Source organism: Lontra canadensis, unplaced genomic scaffold, assembly GCF_010015895.1.
Source record: "Lontra canadensis isolate GAN:19392208 unplaced genomic scaffold, GSC_riverotter_1.0 scaffold136, whole genome shotgun sequence".
In the NCBI taxonomy this organism is placed as follows: Eukaryota; Metazoa; Chordata; class Mammalia; order Carnivora; family Mustelidae; genus Lontra; species Lontra canadensis.
This window is the reverse complement of record NW_022631130.1, coordinates 545,440-561,734: the sequence shown is the minus strand read 5'-3', so window position 1 is coordinate 561,734 and position 16,295 is coordinate 545,440. Positions and strand designations below refer to the sequence as shown.

The following is a 16,295-nucleotide window of genomic DNA, read 5'->3' as shown; positions in this document are numbered from 1 at the left end:
TACGGGCTCTCACGGTCTTACAGATACTAGCTGGAAGGGAGGCTTCTGTTCCCTGATGCCCTGGCTAGGTCTGTGTCCCAGAAGCTGTCTTGGGTGGCCTCTTTGAAAAGGTTCTGATGCAGGCCCTGTCCTGGTTCCCAGCCCCCTGTGAGGAGGGCGAATCCCCACACACCACAGGAACTCGAAGATGCTGCTCAATGACCCGGGTCCTGCAGGGGATGCCCATGGGAGGCAGACACATGCGGTCTTCCGGGGAAGCACCCTGCGTATAACAGAGGAGCCCCCGTGGGGAGGTCCCACCACGCCCCAGGCACCTCACCAATGCCTGACAACTTGGGCGGAGTTTGGTGGCCTGGGGGGCAGCCCTGGAGAGGATGGCAATGCGTGTCACTGTGCATTGGGGAAAGAGTGGGGCCTGCTCACTCATGGGAGGTCCATGGTGATATCGATCCCACTGCCCAGTGGGGAGCCCACTGAGGCACTCCATCCCATGGGCCCCTGTCTCCCAGGGTGGCTGCTCCAACCTTAAGCTGCCCTGACTTCCCCCCTGTCCTCTCAGCACTTCGTCTGCGCCAAGTGTGAGAAGCCGTTCCTAGGGCACCGGCACTATGAGAAGAAGGGTCTGGCCTACTGTGAGACCCACTACAACCAGGTAGGGCCCGGGAGCAGAGGGTGGATGGGTGGGGCCTGCGGAGGCCCAGGTGTGGACAGCAGCTGTGGGGCTGTGGGGAGCCCTCAGGGAGGTGATGTGGTGTGAGCGCCTGGAACGCTGCATGCACCCATCTGGGCAGGAGAGGATGAGGGCAGCCCCTCCAGAGCCCTCGGTGGGTGTGGAGGCTGGGCTGTGTGCTCAGTGTCATTTGAGACACTGACCCAGACCTGCCATGGGAAGTGAATGAGAGGGCTCTGTGAGGTCCTGGGCTCATGGGGGTGACCTGTGCTGCCATCCTTCTCTCTCCTGCCAGTCTGGCAGAGCTGCCCAGTGGCTGTGGTCCAGAAGTTGGGAGTATGGCCCTGGCCCAGCCTTCTCATGGACACCAGCAGGAGCAATGGGGCCACCCTGGCAGGAAGGGCCCAGGAGTCTTGGGAGGATGCCTGAGAGCAGCTGTTTGGGGTGGCATGGGGGCCAGGTGTCAGCCTTGGCCCCGAGCTGGGGCATGACTGCCTGCCACAAGTTTGACACCTGCTCTCTTTACAGCTCTTTGGGGACGTCTGCTATAACTGCAGCCATGTGATTGAGGGTGATGGTAAGGCTCCTCTGTCCCTGTGCCCCCTCCCCCCTGCACGTGCCTGCTCTCCCTCTGGCATGTTGGTCCTGCAGCTGCAGGCCCAGCTGGTCCTGAGCCAGCCTGGGCCTGCTCAGCCTGCTCGCCCCTGCCCCCACAGTGGTGTCGGCCCTCAACAAGGCGTGGTGCGTGAATTGCTTCTCCTGTTCCACCTGCAACAGCAAGCTCACCCTGAAGTAAGTGGTGCTAGCCTCCTGGGGGTGCCAGGGCAGGGTTGGCGGAGTGGGACCTGCCCAGCATCGGCCTCCTTCTGGAGCCTGTCGTGGGGGCTCCGATTTGAGAGTGCCTCCCCTGGTTTCTTCATCAGGCTTTCCCTGGATGCCTGCTGTGGTCAGGCCCTGGGGGTGCAGTGGCAGCAAGGGGCAACCCCAGCCTATGGAGGCAGATTGAGGGGCCCCTTGGGCAGGGTGAGAGGGGGAACGATGTGAGCCTCCAACACACCAGCAAAGACACAGGGCTCTGAGGAGGGAAGGGCATTCCGACTCAGGGAACAGCATGTTCAAAGGCAAAGGAGTCAGACCGCTGGCTCCTCCATGAACCACAGGAGGTGCAGAAGGGGTGGATCTGTGAGGTGAAGGGGAATCCAGGTTTCTGAGGACAGTAGGGAGTCGTGGATGGTTCTGGAGTATCAGAATCTCCTGAGAGGGAAAGGAGGCCTGGAGGCCTGTTTCCTTGTCTACTGTGACCCCTGGCCAGAAGCTCACCCAGGGACCTGGACTGCTGTGGGCTGAGTTGGTGGGGCCTGGGGCTCTCCTGACTGCTGGACCTCTTCCCCAGGAACAAGTTTGTGGAGTTTGACATGAAGCCTGTGTGTAAGAGATGCTATGAGAAGTTCCCACTGGAGCTGAAGAAGCGGCTGAAGAAGCTGTCAGAGCTGGCTGCCCGCAAGGCCCCCCCCAAGTCGGTGGGCCTCAACTCCGCCTGAGCGGCCTCCTGCCTGCCCTCCACCTTCATCTCCCCCTTCCTGCTGGTGCCCCCTTCCCTTTGCTGCCTCCAGTCCTCATCTCTGCTCCTTGTCTGTGGCCTCCCCCTCCTTCCTCCCCTCCTCCCCTCCTTCCCTCCAGTATGCTTCTCATTCCCTTCTCTCCCTCCCCCATCTCCTTCCCCTGCTCTCTTGGCTCACCACCCACTCTTTTGGCCCCTAATTCCTCATCTCCACCTCCTCCCCAGGCCTCTCTTTTCTCTCTTGCCATGGGCTCCTCACTTTTCTTTTATGTAGGCATGGGGCAGAACAGGGCCCTGGAGCCTGTGACAGGCCTGTGCCCACAGCCTTAGGTCAAGTCCTGCAGGGATATGAGTGAATCAGGGCCTGGGGTCACCTGGCTGTGGGGCCCTGCTCATCCTGACCTGTCCCATTCCTGCAGGGGCACCTGGCAGCTCACATCCTTCTATGGGAGCTTGGCCAGCCTCCACCCAGAGTGGTCCCACTGTGCACACATGGCTCTGGGGAGGCCACAGCCAGGCACCTGCTCCAGCCCCGTGACCCTGGCCATGCAGATGGGGGCCTCTGGGGAACCACCTTTGACCCTTGGACACACACACACTCAACCATGTAGGATCCTTGTGCATAAACTGCCACCGCACCCCACAAATCATCAGCGGGGATACGGACCCCCTCCCATCATCACTCAGGAGGCCTCCTTCCTGAAATCCAGTCTGGGCCACGGGCCACTCTGGTTCCCCCAAGCTCCTCTGTGGTCCCCGTAGCAGCTCGGGCTTCCTGTGCCCTCCTCCCCCCACAAGGGCACATGCTGATCCTCTGGGTGCAGCCGGCCAGGGGCTAGAAGGTAGTGGGGTTGGGTGGGTGGCTCACTCCGAACCTCCAGGGACCACACTTCCTCCGTGGCCAGCACAGGACCTGGTGCTTGCATAACGAATGAAGGCTTATTTACATGACCACTTGGCCTGTGTGGTTTCTGTCGTGAGAGTGAGGAGGTAAGGCAGCCCCTGTGGGCAACTGCTTTGGGGTTGTGGAATGCTTAGAGAGATGGACACCAAATAGGACAGGTGAGAGAAATGTCCAATTAGGACCCAGCTCTTGTTGCCCTCAGGCTTTGGAGACCAGTCCAGCTGGAAACCCTCAGTCCATGAAGCCTGGCCAGTTGGGGAAGATGGGTAGGATGGTGCCTGTCAGCATGGTGGGGATGAACCCAGGCCACTAAGGCCCTGCGTCCAGCTCTGCTCCCACCTGGGCACAGGCTGGCCTTCGTGGGAAGCCAGCAGCCAGAGAGGGAGGCCTGGCCTGCACCCCCACCAGGCCCTCCCACAGCAGTTATATGCCCTAGGGCCCTGTGGGGGAAGGAGAAAGGTGTGCCAAGGGGCCTGAGGGAAGAGGCAGGAGGGAGGGGGAAGGCAGACAAAGGGAGGGGGAGAGATCAATGAAGTCATTCCCTGAGAATGGAGTTGTCCTCCAGGTATCCCTCAGAGGAGTCACCATGCTTTTTGCTTTCTTTGGAAGAGATTTTTGCCGGCCAGTGCCTCCTAGGTCTCCTGCCCACCTGCCCGCTTCTCTAGCACATTGCACAGTGCTTCAGGAATTTTTATTTTACATTCTTGGGGGAGTCCTTTCAACCATCCACCCATCAACCTGGAGGCCTGACATTCCGGGCTCCGCACTGGGCTCCGCACTTTGTCCTCCATGGTCAGCCCCTCAGGAAAGGAGGCCTACCTGGTATGCTGAGGGTTGTGGGGGTATGTTCTGGGGAGAGGGCAGCATGAAAAGCTGCCTGCAGAGGGCAGGCCCTGGGCCTTTGGAAAGGGCCACCTTTCCAAAGGGCCTTTGGGAAGTGCCACCAGGGTAAGGGTAAGTGAGTGGACACACCAGCTCCCGGTGCTAAGGATCGGCCTGGGCTGGGGCCTGAGAGCCCTGCTGCTTGTTCATGGTGCTCAGGAGCTGCTGCACATACGAGGTCAGCAGGTCATCCATTTTGTAGCCCTGGACAGGGAAGGGTGGGGTTGGAGGCTGTGAGGGGCCATGGTGGTACCCTGCTTCTGCCTCAAGGACACACTGCTGAGAACATAGTCCTCCTCCTTCCTCAGAGCGGCCCAGGACCACAGGGGGACCCACACCAGACCTTGCCACCACGGTCCCTGGATGACAGTCCCAGGCTTTTTCTTACAGGTCCTCCTTCCTGGCTCTGCTGGCCCAGCCTGGCCTAGCCCACCCTGGGCACAGGACGTCAGGCCCTCAGTGTAAGCCACTTGCCTGGTGGCAGTCTGGGGCCAGGTTTGGGGAAATGTACTCCCTGGTGCCTCCGTGTCCTGTGTGTCTGGGTTGGGGAAAGGGACCAGAAGGCACCCAGGGCTGGGACTCACCAGAGAGGTCTCACATAGCAAGCGGCTACCCCGGGCCAGGCTTCCCAGTGCCATGTGGAAGTAGGTGCTGCCACTGCTCCAGCTGGAGATCTTGGTGAAGGGGTAGGTGGTGAGCAGTTCCTGAGGGCAGAGTGGGCAGGGTGGGTAGGACCCAGCTCCAGCACAGGGGGCCTAGGGACTCTGAGCCTGAGCTGCTGCTCTGGGGTCCTCCAGAGTCCATGGGTCATGAGAGTGGGCATAGAAGGGCAGGGGGGTACCACCTGTGCAGGGGTGTGGGACCCTGGCAGCTTCCCCAGCCCTGCTGGGGCCCTGCTGGGGCCCTGCTTCTACCTTGGTCTTGGGGTGGATAAGCAGAACTCCGTGCCGGTTGATGGCGATGAGGATGATGTCTGGGTACGAGGTCTCCGAGGTTTGCTGGGGAGGAGGGCACAGTGGTCACAGTCAGCCAAGGAGGCCAGGGGGCCACTTCCCTGAGGCACACATGTGCACACATGCTCCTTCCAAACCAGCTGGCCAGGCCCACCCCTAGATGTGTGTTTAAGGAGGAGCTCAGGCTGCTGGGGCCAGAGCTGGGTGAGGCTTACCTTCACTTCAAAGAAGGCAGATCCAAATGTGGGCCACCGGCAGATCCGCTGGAGGAAGGCCACTTTGGCCTCCTCTACTGTCTTGTCCTTGTGTTTGTCATAGGCCAGAAGGATGTTCTAGGGGAGGTAAGGGCCAGTGAGGGCCTGAGCAGGCCGTCCACACAGGGTCCCCAAGGTCCCTGTCCTGAGCAGCGCCCGTGTGCTTGCAGCCAGCCTGGAGGGCACTTAGAGTCAAATGTGTCCTCTGCACAGAGGGAACCCATCTCTGGAGTGCTGTGGACAGCATGGGGAAGGGGTGACAATCATAGACCCAGCCTACCCTCCATGCCCAGAAGGTGCTCATCTCGCCCAAGCGGGGCCCGGTGCCCATGTACCCCAGGGTCCCCTCCCCAGCCCCATCAAGGACCTTTCTCCATTCCTCGGATGACATGAGGCGTGTGAGGTTCTCAGGCACAAGATCCCGCAGGATCTTGGGGATACTAGCCAGCTGCGACCGGTCGTTATTAAACTGGGCCTTGTAGATGAGGCCGGCCAGGTGGATGGCATCCTCCCGCGAACACTTGTGGAACCCACGAAGGTACTTGGGCAGCTCCTGAGTGATGGACATGTTGGCTTTAGGCTGCTGCCCAAACCCTTCATGCTCAGGTGGCAGAAGTATTAGCTCTGGGGACAGCCAGGAGACAGAGCCAGCAAAACCTTAAGCCCTCAGGGAGGGTTTCTGGCAGGGGCAGTGGCCATCAAGTCAGGGCACGGCTCCCTGACATCTCACCATGGAGGTGGTGGCCTGCCCTACCCTTATGTAGTTGGGACCCTCTGTCCCTCCCCCTCCCAACAATTACTCTGCAGGGGCTGGTACAGTCAGTGTCCCCAAAGGCTGCTGTCCCTCTGCTCCTGGCTGTGGAACCCTCAGGAGCTCAGCCCACCCACCACATGGGGCCTCAAGGGCCTCCAGAAGCCCCTGGAGAGGCTAGGTGACCCAGAGCAAAGCCGCAGCTGGCCTGCTGTCTCCTCTACCATCTCTCAAGGCAGGTGTGGGTGAAGTGATGGTGTGCCCAAACACCCACCAGGAGGGAGCCTGCCCGGGTACCTGGTGGTAATGAAGTATAGTGTCTGCATTTGTGTCCTTCCCTGGGGTCACGCTGAGCCACAGTTTCCGCATGAAGTACACCTGGTAGGGGAGCGTCACGGGGGCCCCTGGGCAGGGCGGGCAGTGAGTGCCAAGGTTGTCCTGTGGCCCAGCAGACTCCTGGACCTGTACTTCCCACCCCCTCTAGTGGCCAGGGCATTCCCGCCCACCTCCTGGGAGCACATGGCCTGCAGCACGTGTATCCTGAGTCTCCCCCCACACCCCTGCCATCGCTGCTGTGGTTGCTCCTGACGCCTCTTCTGCTGAAAAGCCTCATCCCCTCTTCCTCCCTGAGCCCCGACTCTTTCTCATCCCTCAAGAGTAGTGCAGAAGCCACCCTCTCCAGGGATCTTCCTGGACCTCTCTGTGGGGGTCAGGCCCCCACAAAGCCTTCATCACCTTGTAGCCCAGCCATCTGTTCTAGGCCTGACACCATGCCCTTCCCCTGCCCGCTTGGCCCCAGCTGTAGCCATACCCGTGACCCAGGGGATTTAAAGGGGAATGAATGAATGAATGAATGGGCAGGGGCCATGCAAGAAGTGCCAGGGGAACATTCTGTCCCTGGCCCCGGGAGGCAGACTGTCCTTTCCCCCGGACCCCTCCATCCCAACCACATCCCTCCTTTGTCCCCACCCTGATCCCCTTACCTTCTTTTTGGGGCTTGTTTTTCTTCACCCAATCAGACACTTGCCGCAAGGAGTCAAAGAAGAAGTCTCCCTCCTTCTGGCTGATGACCTGGGGTGGGTGGGGAGGAAGGGAGAGGGTAGAAGAGCTGCCAGGGGAGAGCCCACCCCTGGAGGCGCTAAAGGCCTGGGTCTGGTCAGCCCATCTATGGCTGGGGAGGCTAAGCGCTGCTCAGAGCTGGCTCTCACTTGCTCCCACACTGTGCTCCTCCATAAGCCCACCTCCCTTCATCCTGACAGCCTGTGTATAGTGAGGGACCTGGCCCAGTACGCAGGGGAGAACGCCCCATACATCAGACACCCATCCACCCTTCCCGCCACCCCAGCCTGGCCAGTTGAGCGCACCTTGTCTGCGATCTTGATGAAGAGGCTGCAGCCTTCCCAGGAGGCCAGCTGGAGCCTGGTGGCGACGCTCTGGCATACGTCCCGCACCCGGGTATTGGTGCCCACCTCCAGCATCTGGGCGAAGAAGCAGTGTGTGCTCGTCTCAGGACAAGGCTCAGCCTGGGACCACCATGCACAGACTGGTACTCTTCTTCTTAAGACTGGTGGGAGCGGCGCCTCGGTGGCTCACTCGCTGAGCGTCCACCTTGTGATGGCCGCTCAGGTCATGATCTCAGGGTCCTGAGATTGAGCCCCATGTGGACTCTGTGCTCAGCAGGGAGTCTGCTTGACATTCTCTCTCCCTCTCCCTGTTTCTCTGCCCCACCCCTGCTCCTGTGTGCTAACACATGAGCTCTCTCTAAGTAAATAAATCTTTAAAAAAAAAAAAAAAGGAAAAAAAAAAAAGATTGGCTAGACATGCTGTAGCCTGAGAAGGAGAAGCCTTCCCTTGTAGAAAACTAACCAGATGCTTACGTTGTTCGATCAGAGGTCACAGTCTTGGGGGCCCAGGAGGCCTGGCCTTTGGAACTTGCTTTGAGAGCCCTGTGGACAGACTGTGGGAACTTCCCCTGTGGGACCCATAGTCTCCAAGACTGCAGAAGCCACACTGCTCTGGGAAACACTTCAAGGGAGCACGGTCCTCCGCCCCTCTGCTCTTCACTGCTGCCACGTGGCTGGGGGCCTCTCTGCAGGCCGGGGCCTCATGTTTCCCCTCCCACCTGTCCTTTATCATCCCCAGCAGCCAACAAGGGCTCTGCCCACAGGTGCCCCTAGTGGCAGTACCTCTGCTCCCATGCCCCAGGGCAGGGTCAGAAGCCCGTAGGGGTCCCATGCCCTGGGACTCAGCTTCATTGACCACCCTTGTGGCTTCCTCGTGGCCACCCCCGAGGCCTAGGGTGGTGGGAAATACTGCCCCTTCAGGACTTCCCACCACCCTAGGCCTCGGGGGTGGCCACTCCCTGTGCTGGCCTTGAGCCCCTGAGGGTGGGGGGGGCACTCAGTTAACCTCTGATGGTCCAGGTAGGAGACTGAGAGGGTGGGAGGCTCCCTCTAACTCTGAAAACAATGTCAGTCTGCTTGTTTTGGCTCTCCGTGGGTAACCACGCTGCAGAGGGGCTTTGCGGGGGTGGGGGGCTGCAGGCGGGGAGCCTGGGAGGCCAATCCCTCAGGCGGGGCGGGGCTCACCTCACTTGTGTCGTTGGGGAAGTAGATCTTGTGGCAGATGCGGGAGATGTTCTGCTCCATGGCCTCTACCTCCACTGGGTGTGGGGGCTGCTTCCGGGGCCCCGTCCTAGAGCAGTACAGGGCTGAGCATGCCCCCCCTGCTACCCCCAGCCCAGGCCCCAGCTACCCCCTCCAAGCTAAACCTTGTGCCAGACACAAACAAGTAACTCTGCACCCCCACTGGAGGGTGTAGTACTCAGGGGCTGCCCCTGCCTGGGGAGCTCAGCACCAGGCCCAGAGCCAGCCTGGACTCACCTCCCAGGTGCCCCCCTATTCTGAGGAGGTGGCAAGGGGAAGGGGCCCCGGGCTGACCAGAGCTTCCTGGGTGGGGCACTGGTGGCCAGCAAGAGTTGGGTTCTCATTCTCACACAGCAGGGGCATTAGGTAGGAGTCAAGGACCCCCGCACCTTCTCTGAGGACCTTCTCTGAGGGCACCCACCTCCCCCTCCATGACCACGGCCAATCCTTACTCTTCCACAGCCACAGGAGGCCGAGCCAGATAGGGCAGGTGGTGCGGATGAGAATCAAGGCAGACCCAAGGGAGAAGTGCCCCACGGTGGGAGGGCTGGCCACAAGGATTGGCAGGGACTGGCCTCAGATCTTGGTCACTCTTGCCTGGCTGGGTGGGATGATGGTGGTTTGGGGCACCAAGATCATACGGTGGCCTCCAGGCTGTTGTTCCCTCTGTCCTTGGACAGGCAGCCACTGGGGTAGGGATACGGCTAAGACCGAGTCTGCCAGCCGCCCCTACTGACCATCCAGGCCTCTCTGAGACCTTTAGAGCCTCCCTTTCCAGCTTCTGCCCAGCTTGCTGGGAGCCTGGTCCTGCTTCCTTAAACAGACACCAGCTTCGGGAGAAGACACAGAATCTGGCTCCACTGACAGGTGTCCCCACTGGACCATGAGCTCTGGAAGGGCAAGATGGGTCAGCACCCACATGCAGACGCTTCTGGGTGTATGGGAATAGGCAGGCTCACCTCAGGATCCTCTGGAGGCGGCGGCTGCAGTCAGGGGCCAACAGCTTCTTCCTCCGTGTGTCGATGAACTTCTGAGTGTGGGGCAGCAGTGCCTTGCCAGGTGGGAAGAGGCCAGTGCAGAGCCACAGCAGCTGCCAGCCCCGCTCCTCGCTGTACCTGGGGGTGGCAGCTCCCATCAGCCCAGAAAGGGTCCTGTTAGAGGCCCGGGCCAGCTAGGCACCTTGTGGAGATGGGGACAAGGAAGCCTGCTGCCCAGTGACCTGCTGCCTCAAAAAGGTTTTACACGCATAAAATGGGGAGGGGTACCATTATGCCCATTTCAGGGAGGAGTGCACTGGAGTTGAAAGAGCCCATAGTGTGCCCAGAACATAGGAAAAAGGGTGCGAGAAGGTAGGGACAAGGGCAGGTCCATTTCCCTCCCTGCTTTCACCACCCCCAAGAGGTCAGAGGGACGGAAGAAGGTCCCCGCCTTCCCACAGCCGCTGTCAGCACCTGAGCAGGCTGGGGAGCCCCCATGAGCTGAACACTGGGCACAAGCCCTGGAGGCTAGGGTGAAGAATGAAGGGGCCTGGGCAGGGAGCCTGGTGCCCTCTGGCCCTGCCCCATCCCCAGCAGACCTCTTGGTGTTGTGTGTCAGCTGCTTCAGGATCTGGCAGTAGACCTCATCCTGCAGGGCTGAGTCCTGGAGGGCCGACGAGAAGATCTGGTCGGTGAGCTCCACAGAGGTCCAGGCCTGTCGTGAAGGGTAGTCCCCCATGTACCTGAGGATAGGTGCTGCTGTCAAGGAGAATGTGCCAGCATGGCTGCCTATCACCACCAACCCTGACCCCACATTGGCTCTTGACCCGCCCCCAAGTTGCACGCTGCCTCGGCCCTGCGCTCCATGGGGCTGGTGCCCTTCATAGGGCAGCCATGGGGCCAGCACAGAGCTGGGCCAGGCTGGCTGGGGAAGGATATCGATGAAGATCTGACAGGCGAGGTCCCGGAGCTCAGCATTGGCATGGACATGCTTGAGCAGAGGCTGCCGCAGTGGCTCAGATGAGTGGGCCCAGAGGTGGCCCCGGGTCCGGGCCAGGGGGAACATGGCCCTGCTGACTGTCTCCTTTTCTGGAGCCCTGTCCGGGAATGGAGGCTTCTGTGAGGCCCTTCTCAAGCCCTCTTTGTCCATGCTTCTTCTTCCTCTCCCCACCCGCCTACCGTGTGTGCACTGTTGGGGGAGAGACCCAGGCTCACTCCCCTTGCCCTCCCGGGGTAGCTATGGGAGGGTCAGAGGGTTCCCTTTCCCCGGGAGGCCAGGTGGACACAGTACCTCCCTCCATGGCCTCCCTATAACCCTCAGGGATCACAGAAGGGCTGGCAGGGCCTGCTGGGGGCCTGAGTGGGCACCTAAAAAACTCGTAGGAGAACTCCTCCAGGGTGTGTGGCTTGTCCTTGGGCTGCTCCTCAGGCAGCGGCTCTGTGGGCCGTCCCTCCTGGGCTGCCATCTTCCGCTTCTCTGGTGACATGGCCAGCAAGCTCTGTGGAGATACAGGCCCGTGGGTCCCACTGCCAACACGGCTCTCCCCACGGGCTCCTTCCTGACCCGGTTGCTCCAGGGCATGGGAGGGGCTGACCATAGGGCTGCACAGGTCCTCCCGTGTCACCTTCTGTGTGACCCATAACCAGTGACTCAATGTCTCTGACCCGTTCCTTTTCCTTAGGAGGGCTGCTCAGACCCATGAGGGTCCCCTTGCCCAGGGCACCCCTCAGGGCCACTTCTCACTGGATGCTGCCTGCTTCGTTCCCTACCTCCCTCAGGCCCCAGTACAATGTCGCTTCCTCAGGGATGCTTTCTGGACAGTGCACGCCCCTAGCCTATCATTGGCTCCTAGAATGACCACTGCTTCCTCTTGGTGACACTCTGTGATAGGCAATGTGCCACATGCTCCTTGAGGGGTGAGTGGCTGTTGTGCTCAGTGCTGTCCTGCACAGGGCACACAGCTGGCACTCAGTATGGGAATCCTAGAATGCCTGTCTGTCCTGCCTCTCTGTGGGGCTGGTTTTGGGGGCCAGGGTGGGTGGAGACCTGGGCCCCCTTGGGTCAGGTTTAAATGAGGCTGACAGCAGGGAAGGACAGGTTTGTTTCCAGGATGTGCTGGGGTGGGAGCATCTATAAGCACTGGGCAAGGCTGGGTACAGACACTGTGCCAGCTTCGTGGTCACCCCAGAGGGATGACAGTGCCAGCAGGGCGTGCCTCCTGGCTCTCTGCAAGGTGGCGCATGGGCCCCTGAGCTAGCAGCTGGGCTGTTTCCTCCTGTGCCCATGGGCACCCGGGCTGAGGACAGACAAACGTGTGTTACCAGCAGCTGTGCTGAGGGCTTGGTGACCACTGGGATGGCATAGAGGCAGGCCGTGGGCACCAGCCCCGTCTTGCCCGTCCTGTTGTTCTGGCCCAAGGTCCAGTTCTCTGAAGCCAACAGCCCCTGCTTCTTTGTCAGGATCAGCAGGTCCCCCTTCTTGAAGGGCAGGAGGGTGGTGTCATCTGCAATTCCAAATCACACACAGGGGCAGAAAAGCCACCATTTATCAAGGGCTGGGCAAAGGCCAGAGACTGTGCTAGTACTGTGGTTTGGCTCTTTTGGCAGGTGAGGAAAGCAAGAGACAGAGTGGTGGGCCCAAGGCCACAGCAAGGCTGAGTGGTGGCTGGATTCCCAGGCACACAGCCCCTGTAGGCAGGGCTGGGGAGCTATGGCTGCAGGCTGAGGCTCAGGGGATCTGCCGTCTGTGCTGTGAGGCCTCCTGAGCCTGTATCCTCCTCTGTGAGTAGACAATAATCGCTCCCTCTTGGGCAGTTTGGGGGGTGGAATGGGCAACAGGGATGACATTTCTTCCTGCTCTAAGACCGCACACATAGCCTCTCCTCTCTGTCCCTGTGAGCGCCCCCCGCCCCCAGGCCCCTGCAGTAACTACACTGCCTAATGCCCAGGAGTGCTCAGCTCATGCTGGAGTGCTGAGCTGCAGGGACGGTGTGGCCAGCAGCTAGACTGCCCCAGCGGTCCCCCACCCCTGAGCTGTGTGACCCTAGACAAGCAGCTCCCCTTCTTAGGATCCCGGTTCCTTGTCTGTAAATGGGAGACGGGGTGGCTGTGGGGACGGCATTCAAAGCTCAGGCCGGTGGCCTGGCTATTCTCTGCAGGGGGAGGGAGGGGTGCCCCTGAGCTTCCTCAACTAGCTTCACCTTGGGGGCTTTGAGACCATCTTCTTTAACCCCTCATTTTGTAGAAGGGAAGGCTTTGCCCAAAGCTGCCCCCCATGGTGCTTCATGGCCCTCTTTCCCTCTCTCTGCTCAGGTCCCTCCTGGAGTCCTGCTACATGGCCACTGAGACATGGGGATGAGCCAGCCAACCTCCCACTGACCACACAATCTGCCCCTCCCCGCCTGGCTGGGCACCTGTGGCTTTCCTGTCCTGCAGGGCCATGGCGAACACAGACCTCTCCTTCAAGCCCTCCAGAAACATGGCTACCAGCTCGGTGATGGCCACACTGCTGGGTGACATGAATTCGTACTCCTCTGCGTGCAGCGTGGAGAGTACCAGCCTCTGCCCACCCTGGGCCTCCCTGAGGGGACAAAAGACGCTCTGTGACCAATGCCCTCTCCCGCCCTCCCTGTTCCAGCCCCTTGACAGCCTCAGAAGGGGTGGTCCTCCTGAGTTACAGATGACTTGACTATGGGCACTGGTAGGGCCAAGGTCTGAGCTTAGGTCAGCCCACCTCCCAGGCACTACTCTGTATGGCGGGCAAATGACAGCCAGAGCTCAGGGTTCCTTGGGCTTCAAAGGCAGTGGGTCGTGCCGAGCCCCAGGGTGTGGGCTCAGCTCTGGGTGGGTCATGAGGTGGCTGGTGTGCAGGGCCACCCCAGGGACATTGCAAAGAATGTTGGAGTTGAGAGGAGGCACCGGTCTTGGCAAGCTTGGGTGAACTATCTCCTGTCTTAGTTTACTCCCCTGCATGCTGTGAGTACAAGTGCCCAGCATGGTCAGCCTGAGGAAATGGTGGCCACTGTGCAACCCCCCACCCATGCAATGGTAATGATTATCATGTCATGGCACCCAGAGGTCTGCTTTAACCAAGGGGGGCTCTGGCAGGGCACAGTTGGGCCTTCCCAAAGGGCTTGGAGGCACTCTCCGAAGACAAGAGGCCTGCAGAGCTATGGCGGTGGGGGTGTCTGAGGCCCAGCCTGGCCTGCAAGGCCACTCTGCCACACACCCAACCTCCATCCCTTACTTCTTCTCTCAGATGATCCACACTTTCCACATGACCACTTCTCGCCCACGAGAAGGGAAGGGGACTGTACCTAAATGCACACCCAAAAGGTTGCAAGCTTTCATGGCCCCTTCCAGGTCGATTTGGCTTTCAAAGTGAAACCTGAGAGAAGGATGCCTCAAGCGTAGATGTAGTACTTAATGGGGAAGTGCCAACCTGGTGGCCAGAGAGGGAGGGTGCCAAGTTCAGCAACCATCACACCGTACCTGTCCATCCTCATCCCTGCACCCCAACCAAGGGCCAGGCACAATATGCCTCCCTCTCTCCCTGTTCCTCCCAGAACCCCCAAGGACTAAGGTTGAGTGCAAAGCGAGATTCCCTTTGGGACATCTTCCCTTGGGACACCCACCTGTTGGTGATCAGACTCATGACCTCTGGGAAAGAGAGTTCTAGGAGCATCTTCTCCTTCTGGTCCAGGAAGTATATCCCCTTCCAGTTAACAGCCAAGATCAGCTGAGTCTTGGGCAGTCGGGGGCCTGGCCGGGGGAGACAGAGGTGTGAAGCTTAGGTTGGCCCCACAGGAGACCCTGCCTACACCCCCTCACCTCCAGCAGATCCCATTACCGGAGAGTGTGGTGACCTCAAAGAGCTGAGAGAAGAGCAGTGGCCACTGCAGGCGGGCAGCATCCACCACCTGCTCCTGCACGGCCAGCGGCTTTGCCTGCTTCTGGGTGTACCATGCCTACGGGGGAGGCACAGCGGATCACTTCCATCACTCATCTCTCACTAGCCCCCGGCTTCCCCTTAGCAAGCTAACAGCCCAATGCCCACGGTGCTCATTTGCTGGATCATTCTGTGAAGCCTCTACCTGAAGAGAGGTCCGTGCCAGCAAGGGCTAAGGGGGTAGGCTCTGGGGGGCTGGGCAGGCCTTTTTTACCCACCCTGGCGGGGGACCGTTCATGGATGGTTTTGAGAGGAGAGGAAGGCTTGCCCCGTCTTTAGCATCAGGGGGCCAAAGGGCTGTAGATCAGGCTGTGACTCACTGCCTCATGGAAAGCTATGGAAAGCTATGAGTTGGGCTTATCCATGCGGGCTTGGGCCTGCTCCTGCCAACACGTGTGTGCCTTATGGGCCTATGTCTTGCTCTGTGCAGGATGCCTATCTTGCTGTGCGTCTGTGTCCTTGGTACCTTGGTCTGTCTTCTCTGGAGTTCTTCTGCCTATCTGTGGGCTACTCTCAGGGACCTTCATCTCAACCTGCCCCCAGTCGACTTTCCTTCCTCCCTCTTTCTTGGCTTCTTCTCCACCTCCCCACCTCTTCCCCGTCTCCACTGCTCTGGGCCCATAGCTGGCTATAGTGTCCAACTGAACTTTCTTTTTACTGTTTGTTGAATAAAATGTTATTTCTCTTGTTGCCAGTTTAAAAAGTGGTTGGGAAACACTCATAGCCAGGATCCTGCAGTGTTAAGTGATGCCTCCTCTCTAAGGGGTGATCTGACAATGGGTATCACGTACCAGGAACTATGAAAAGTTCCTGTACTCTGAAATCTCTCTAGGAATCTATCCTGGAGATATACTGTGGAGCATATAAAAGTTGGCATCTACTAAGGGGTTCACCTGTTGTATTAATAGTGAAAAATGGAGAATGGCCTTACTGTTCATCGATAAGAAGCAGTAAATTATAATTCATTACTGCAGTACTATGCAGCCATTAAAAATGAACATAAAAAAAGAAGAAGAGGGGCACCTGGGTGGCTCAGTGGGTTAAAGCCTCTGCCTTCGGCTCAGGTCTTGATCTCAGAGTTCTGGGATCGAGCCCCACATCGGGCTCTCTGCTCAGCAGGGAGCCTGCTTCCTCCTCTCTCTCTGCCTGCCTCTCTGCCTACTTGTAATCTCTGTCAAATAAATAAATAAATAAAATCTTTAAAAAATTAAAAAAAAAAGAAGAAGAAAAGAGGAAGAAATGAAAGAGGAAAAAAAAGAAAAAAATGAACACAAAGATTTGTATTTAGTGACATGGAAATACGGTCCCATGCTATGTGATTAAGTGAAGAAACAGGCTGGAAGTTGCTATATGATACAATCCTGTGTTTATTTTTTAGAAGGTGTATGATTTATCTCTCTCCAGTCATATCTCAGTTGTGTAAGAAGTTTGGTCTTCTATATCACAATGTTAAGAACAGTGATCTCATTGATACGAGATTATTGGTGATTTCACTTTTCTCTGTCTATATGTTCTGATGTATTTGGTAATGTACATGTTTTAAGTGGTTTAATGAAAAAAAATCTGTGTAACTATGTTCACTTTGGAAAAAAGTGGTTGAGTAACATTTCCTAGTTCTTTTACCCTCACCCCAACTCTCCCTTCCCAAATTACAAAGCCCCCTCTTACCCATGTTCATTTGGGTTCACGTGTGCCTCTGGTCCCTCCCTCATATGAGCCCTAAAATCCCATGGTGTCTCTCCTGGGAGAG

The 16,295-nt window shown here is 58.7% G+C and overlaps 2 protein-coding genes across 13 annotated transcripts in view; one reads left to right on the top strand and one right to left on the bottom strand.

Annotated features, from left to right (window-relative positions):
- The window catches only part of LIMS2 (LIM zinc finger domain containing 2), a 36,746-nt gene extending 33,567 nt beyond the window's left edge, over positions 1–3,179 (top strand). For all 8 annotated transcript variants that reach the window (XM_032843215.1, XM_032843213.1, XM_032843212.1 and 5 more), the window contains 4 exons: positions 560–652; positions 1,199–1,247; positions 1,387–1,462; positions 2,064–3,179. In XM_032843215.1, the coding sequence (XP_032699106.1) occupies positions 560–652; positions 1,199–1,247; positions 1,387–1,462; positions 2,064–2,211 (366 nt within the window). In that variant the 3' untranslated portion in view covers positions 2,212–3,179. The remainder of the gene's footprint in view (positions 1–559; positions 653–1,198; positions 1,248–1,386; positions 1,463–2,063) is intronic.
- An 883-nt stretch (positions 3,180–4,062) lies between these two features.
- The window catches only part of MYO7B (myosin VIIB), a 79,600-nt gene continuing 67,367 nt past the window's right edge, over positions 4,063–16,295 (bottom strand). For 3 of the 5 annotated variants that reach the window (XM_032843206.1, XM_032843208.1, XM_032843209.1), the window contains 17 exons: positions 14,447–14,564; positions 14,232–14,358; positions 13,011–13,177; positions 11,920–12,101; positions 10,966–11,096; positions 10,537–10,694; positions 10,197–10,350; positions 9,580–9,735; positions 8,564–8,669; positions 7,340–7,453; positions 6,959–7,046; positions 6,273–6,379; positions 5,592–5,777; positions 5,186–5,302; positions 4,932–5,015; positions 4,602–4,721; positions 4,063–4,221 (listed from right to left, as the gene is read on the bottom strand). In XM_032843206.1, the coding sequence (XP_032699097.1) occupies positions 4,120–4,221; positions 4,602–4,721; positions 4,932–5,015; positions 5,186–5,302; positions 5,592–5,777; positions 6,273–6,379; positions 6,959–7,046; positions 7,340–7,453; positions 8,564–8,669; positions 9,580–9,735; positions 10,197–10,350; positions 10,537–10,694; positions 10,966–11,096; positions 11,920–12,101; positions 13,011–13,177; positions 14,232–14,358; positions 14,447–14,564 (2,217 nt within the window). In that variant the 3' untranslated portion in view covers positions 4,063–4,119. Of the gene's footprint in view, positions 4,222–4,601; positions 4,722–4,931; positions 5,016–5,185; positions 5,303–5,591; positions 5,778–6,272; positions 6,380–6,958; positions 7,047–7,339; positions 7,454–8,563; positions 8,670–9,579; positions 9,736–10,196; positions 10,351–10,536; positions 10,695–10,965; positions 11,097–11,919; positions 12,102–13,010; positions 13,178–14,231; positions 14,359–14,446; positions 14,565–16,295 lie in introns of those variants that run through there. The other 2 variants (XM_032843207.1, XR_004380909.1) reach the window with 2 other exon arrangements.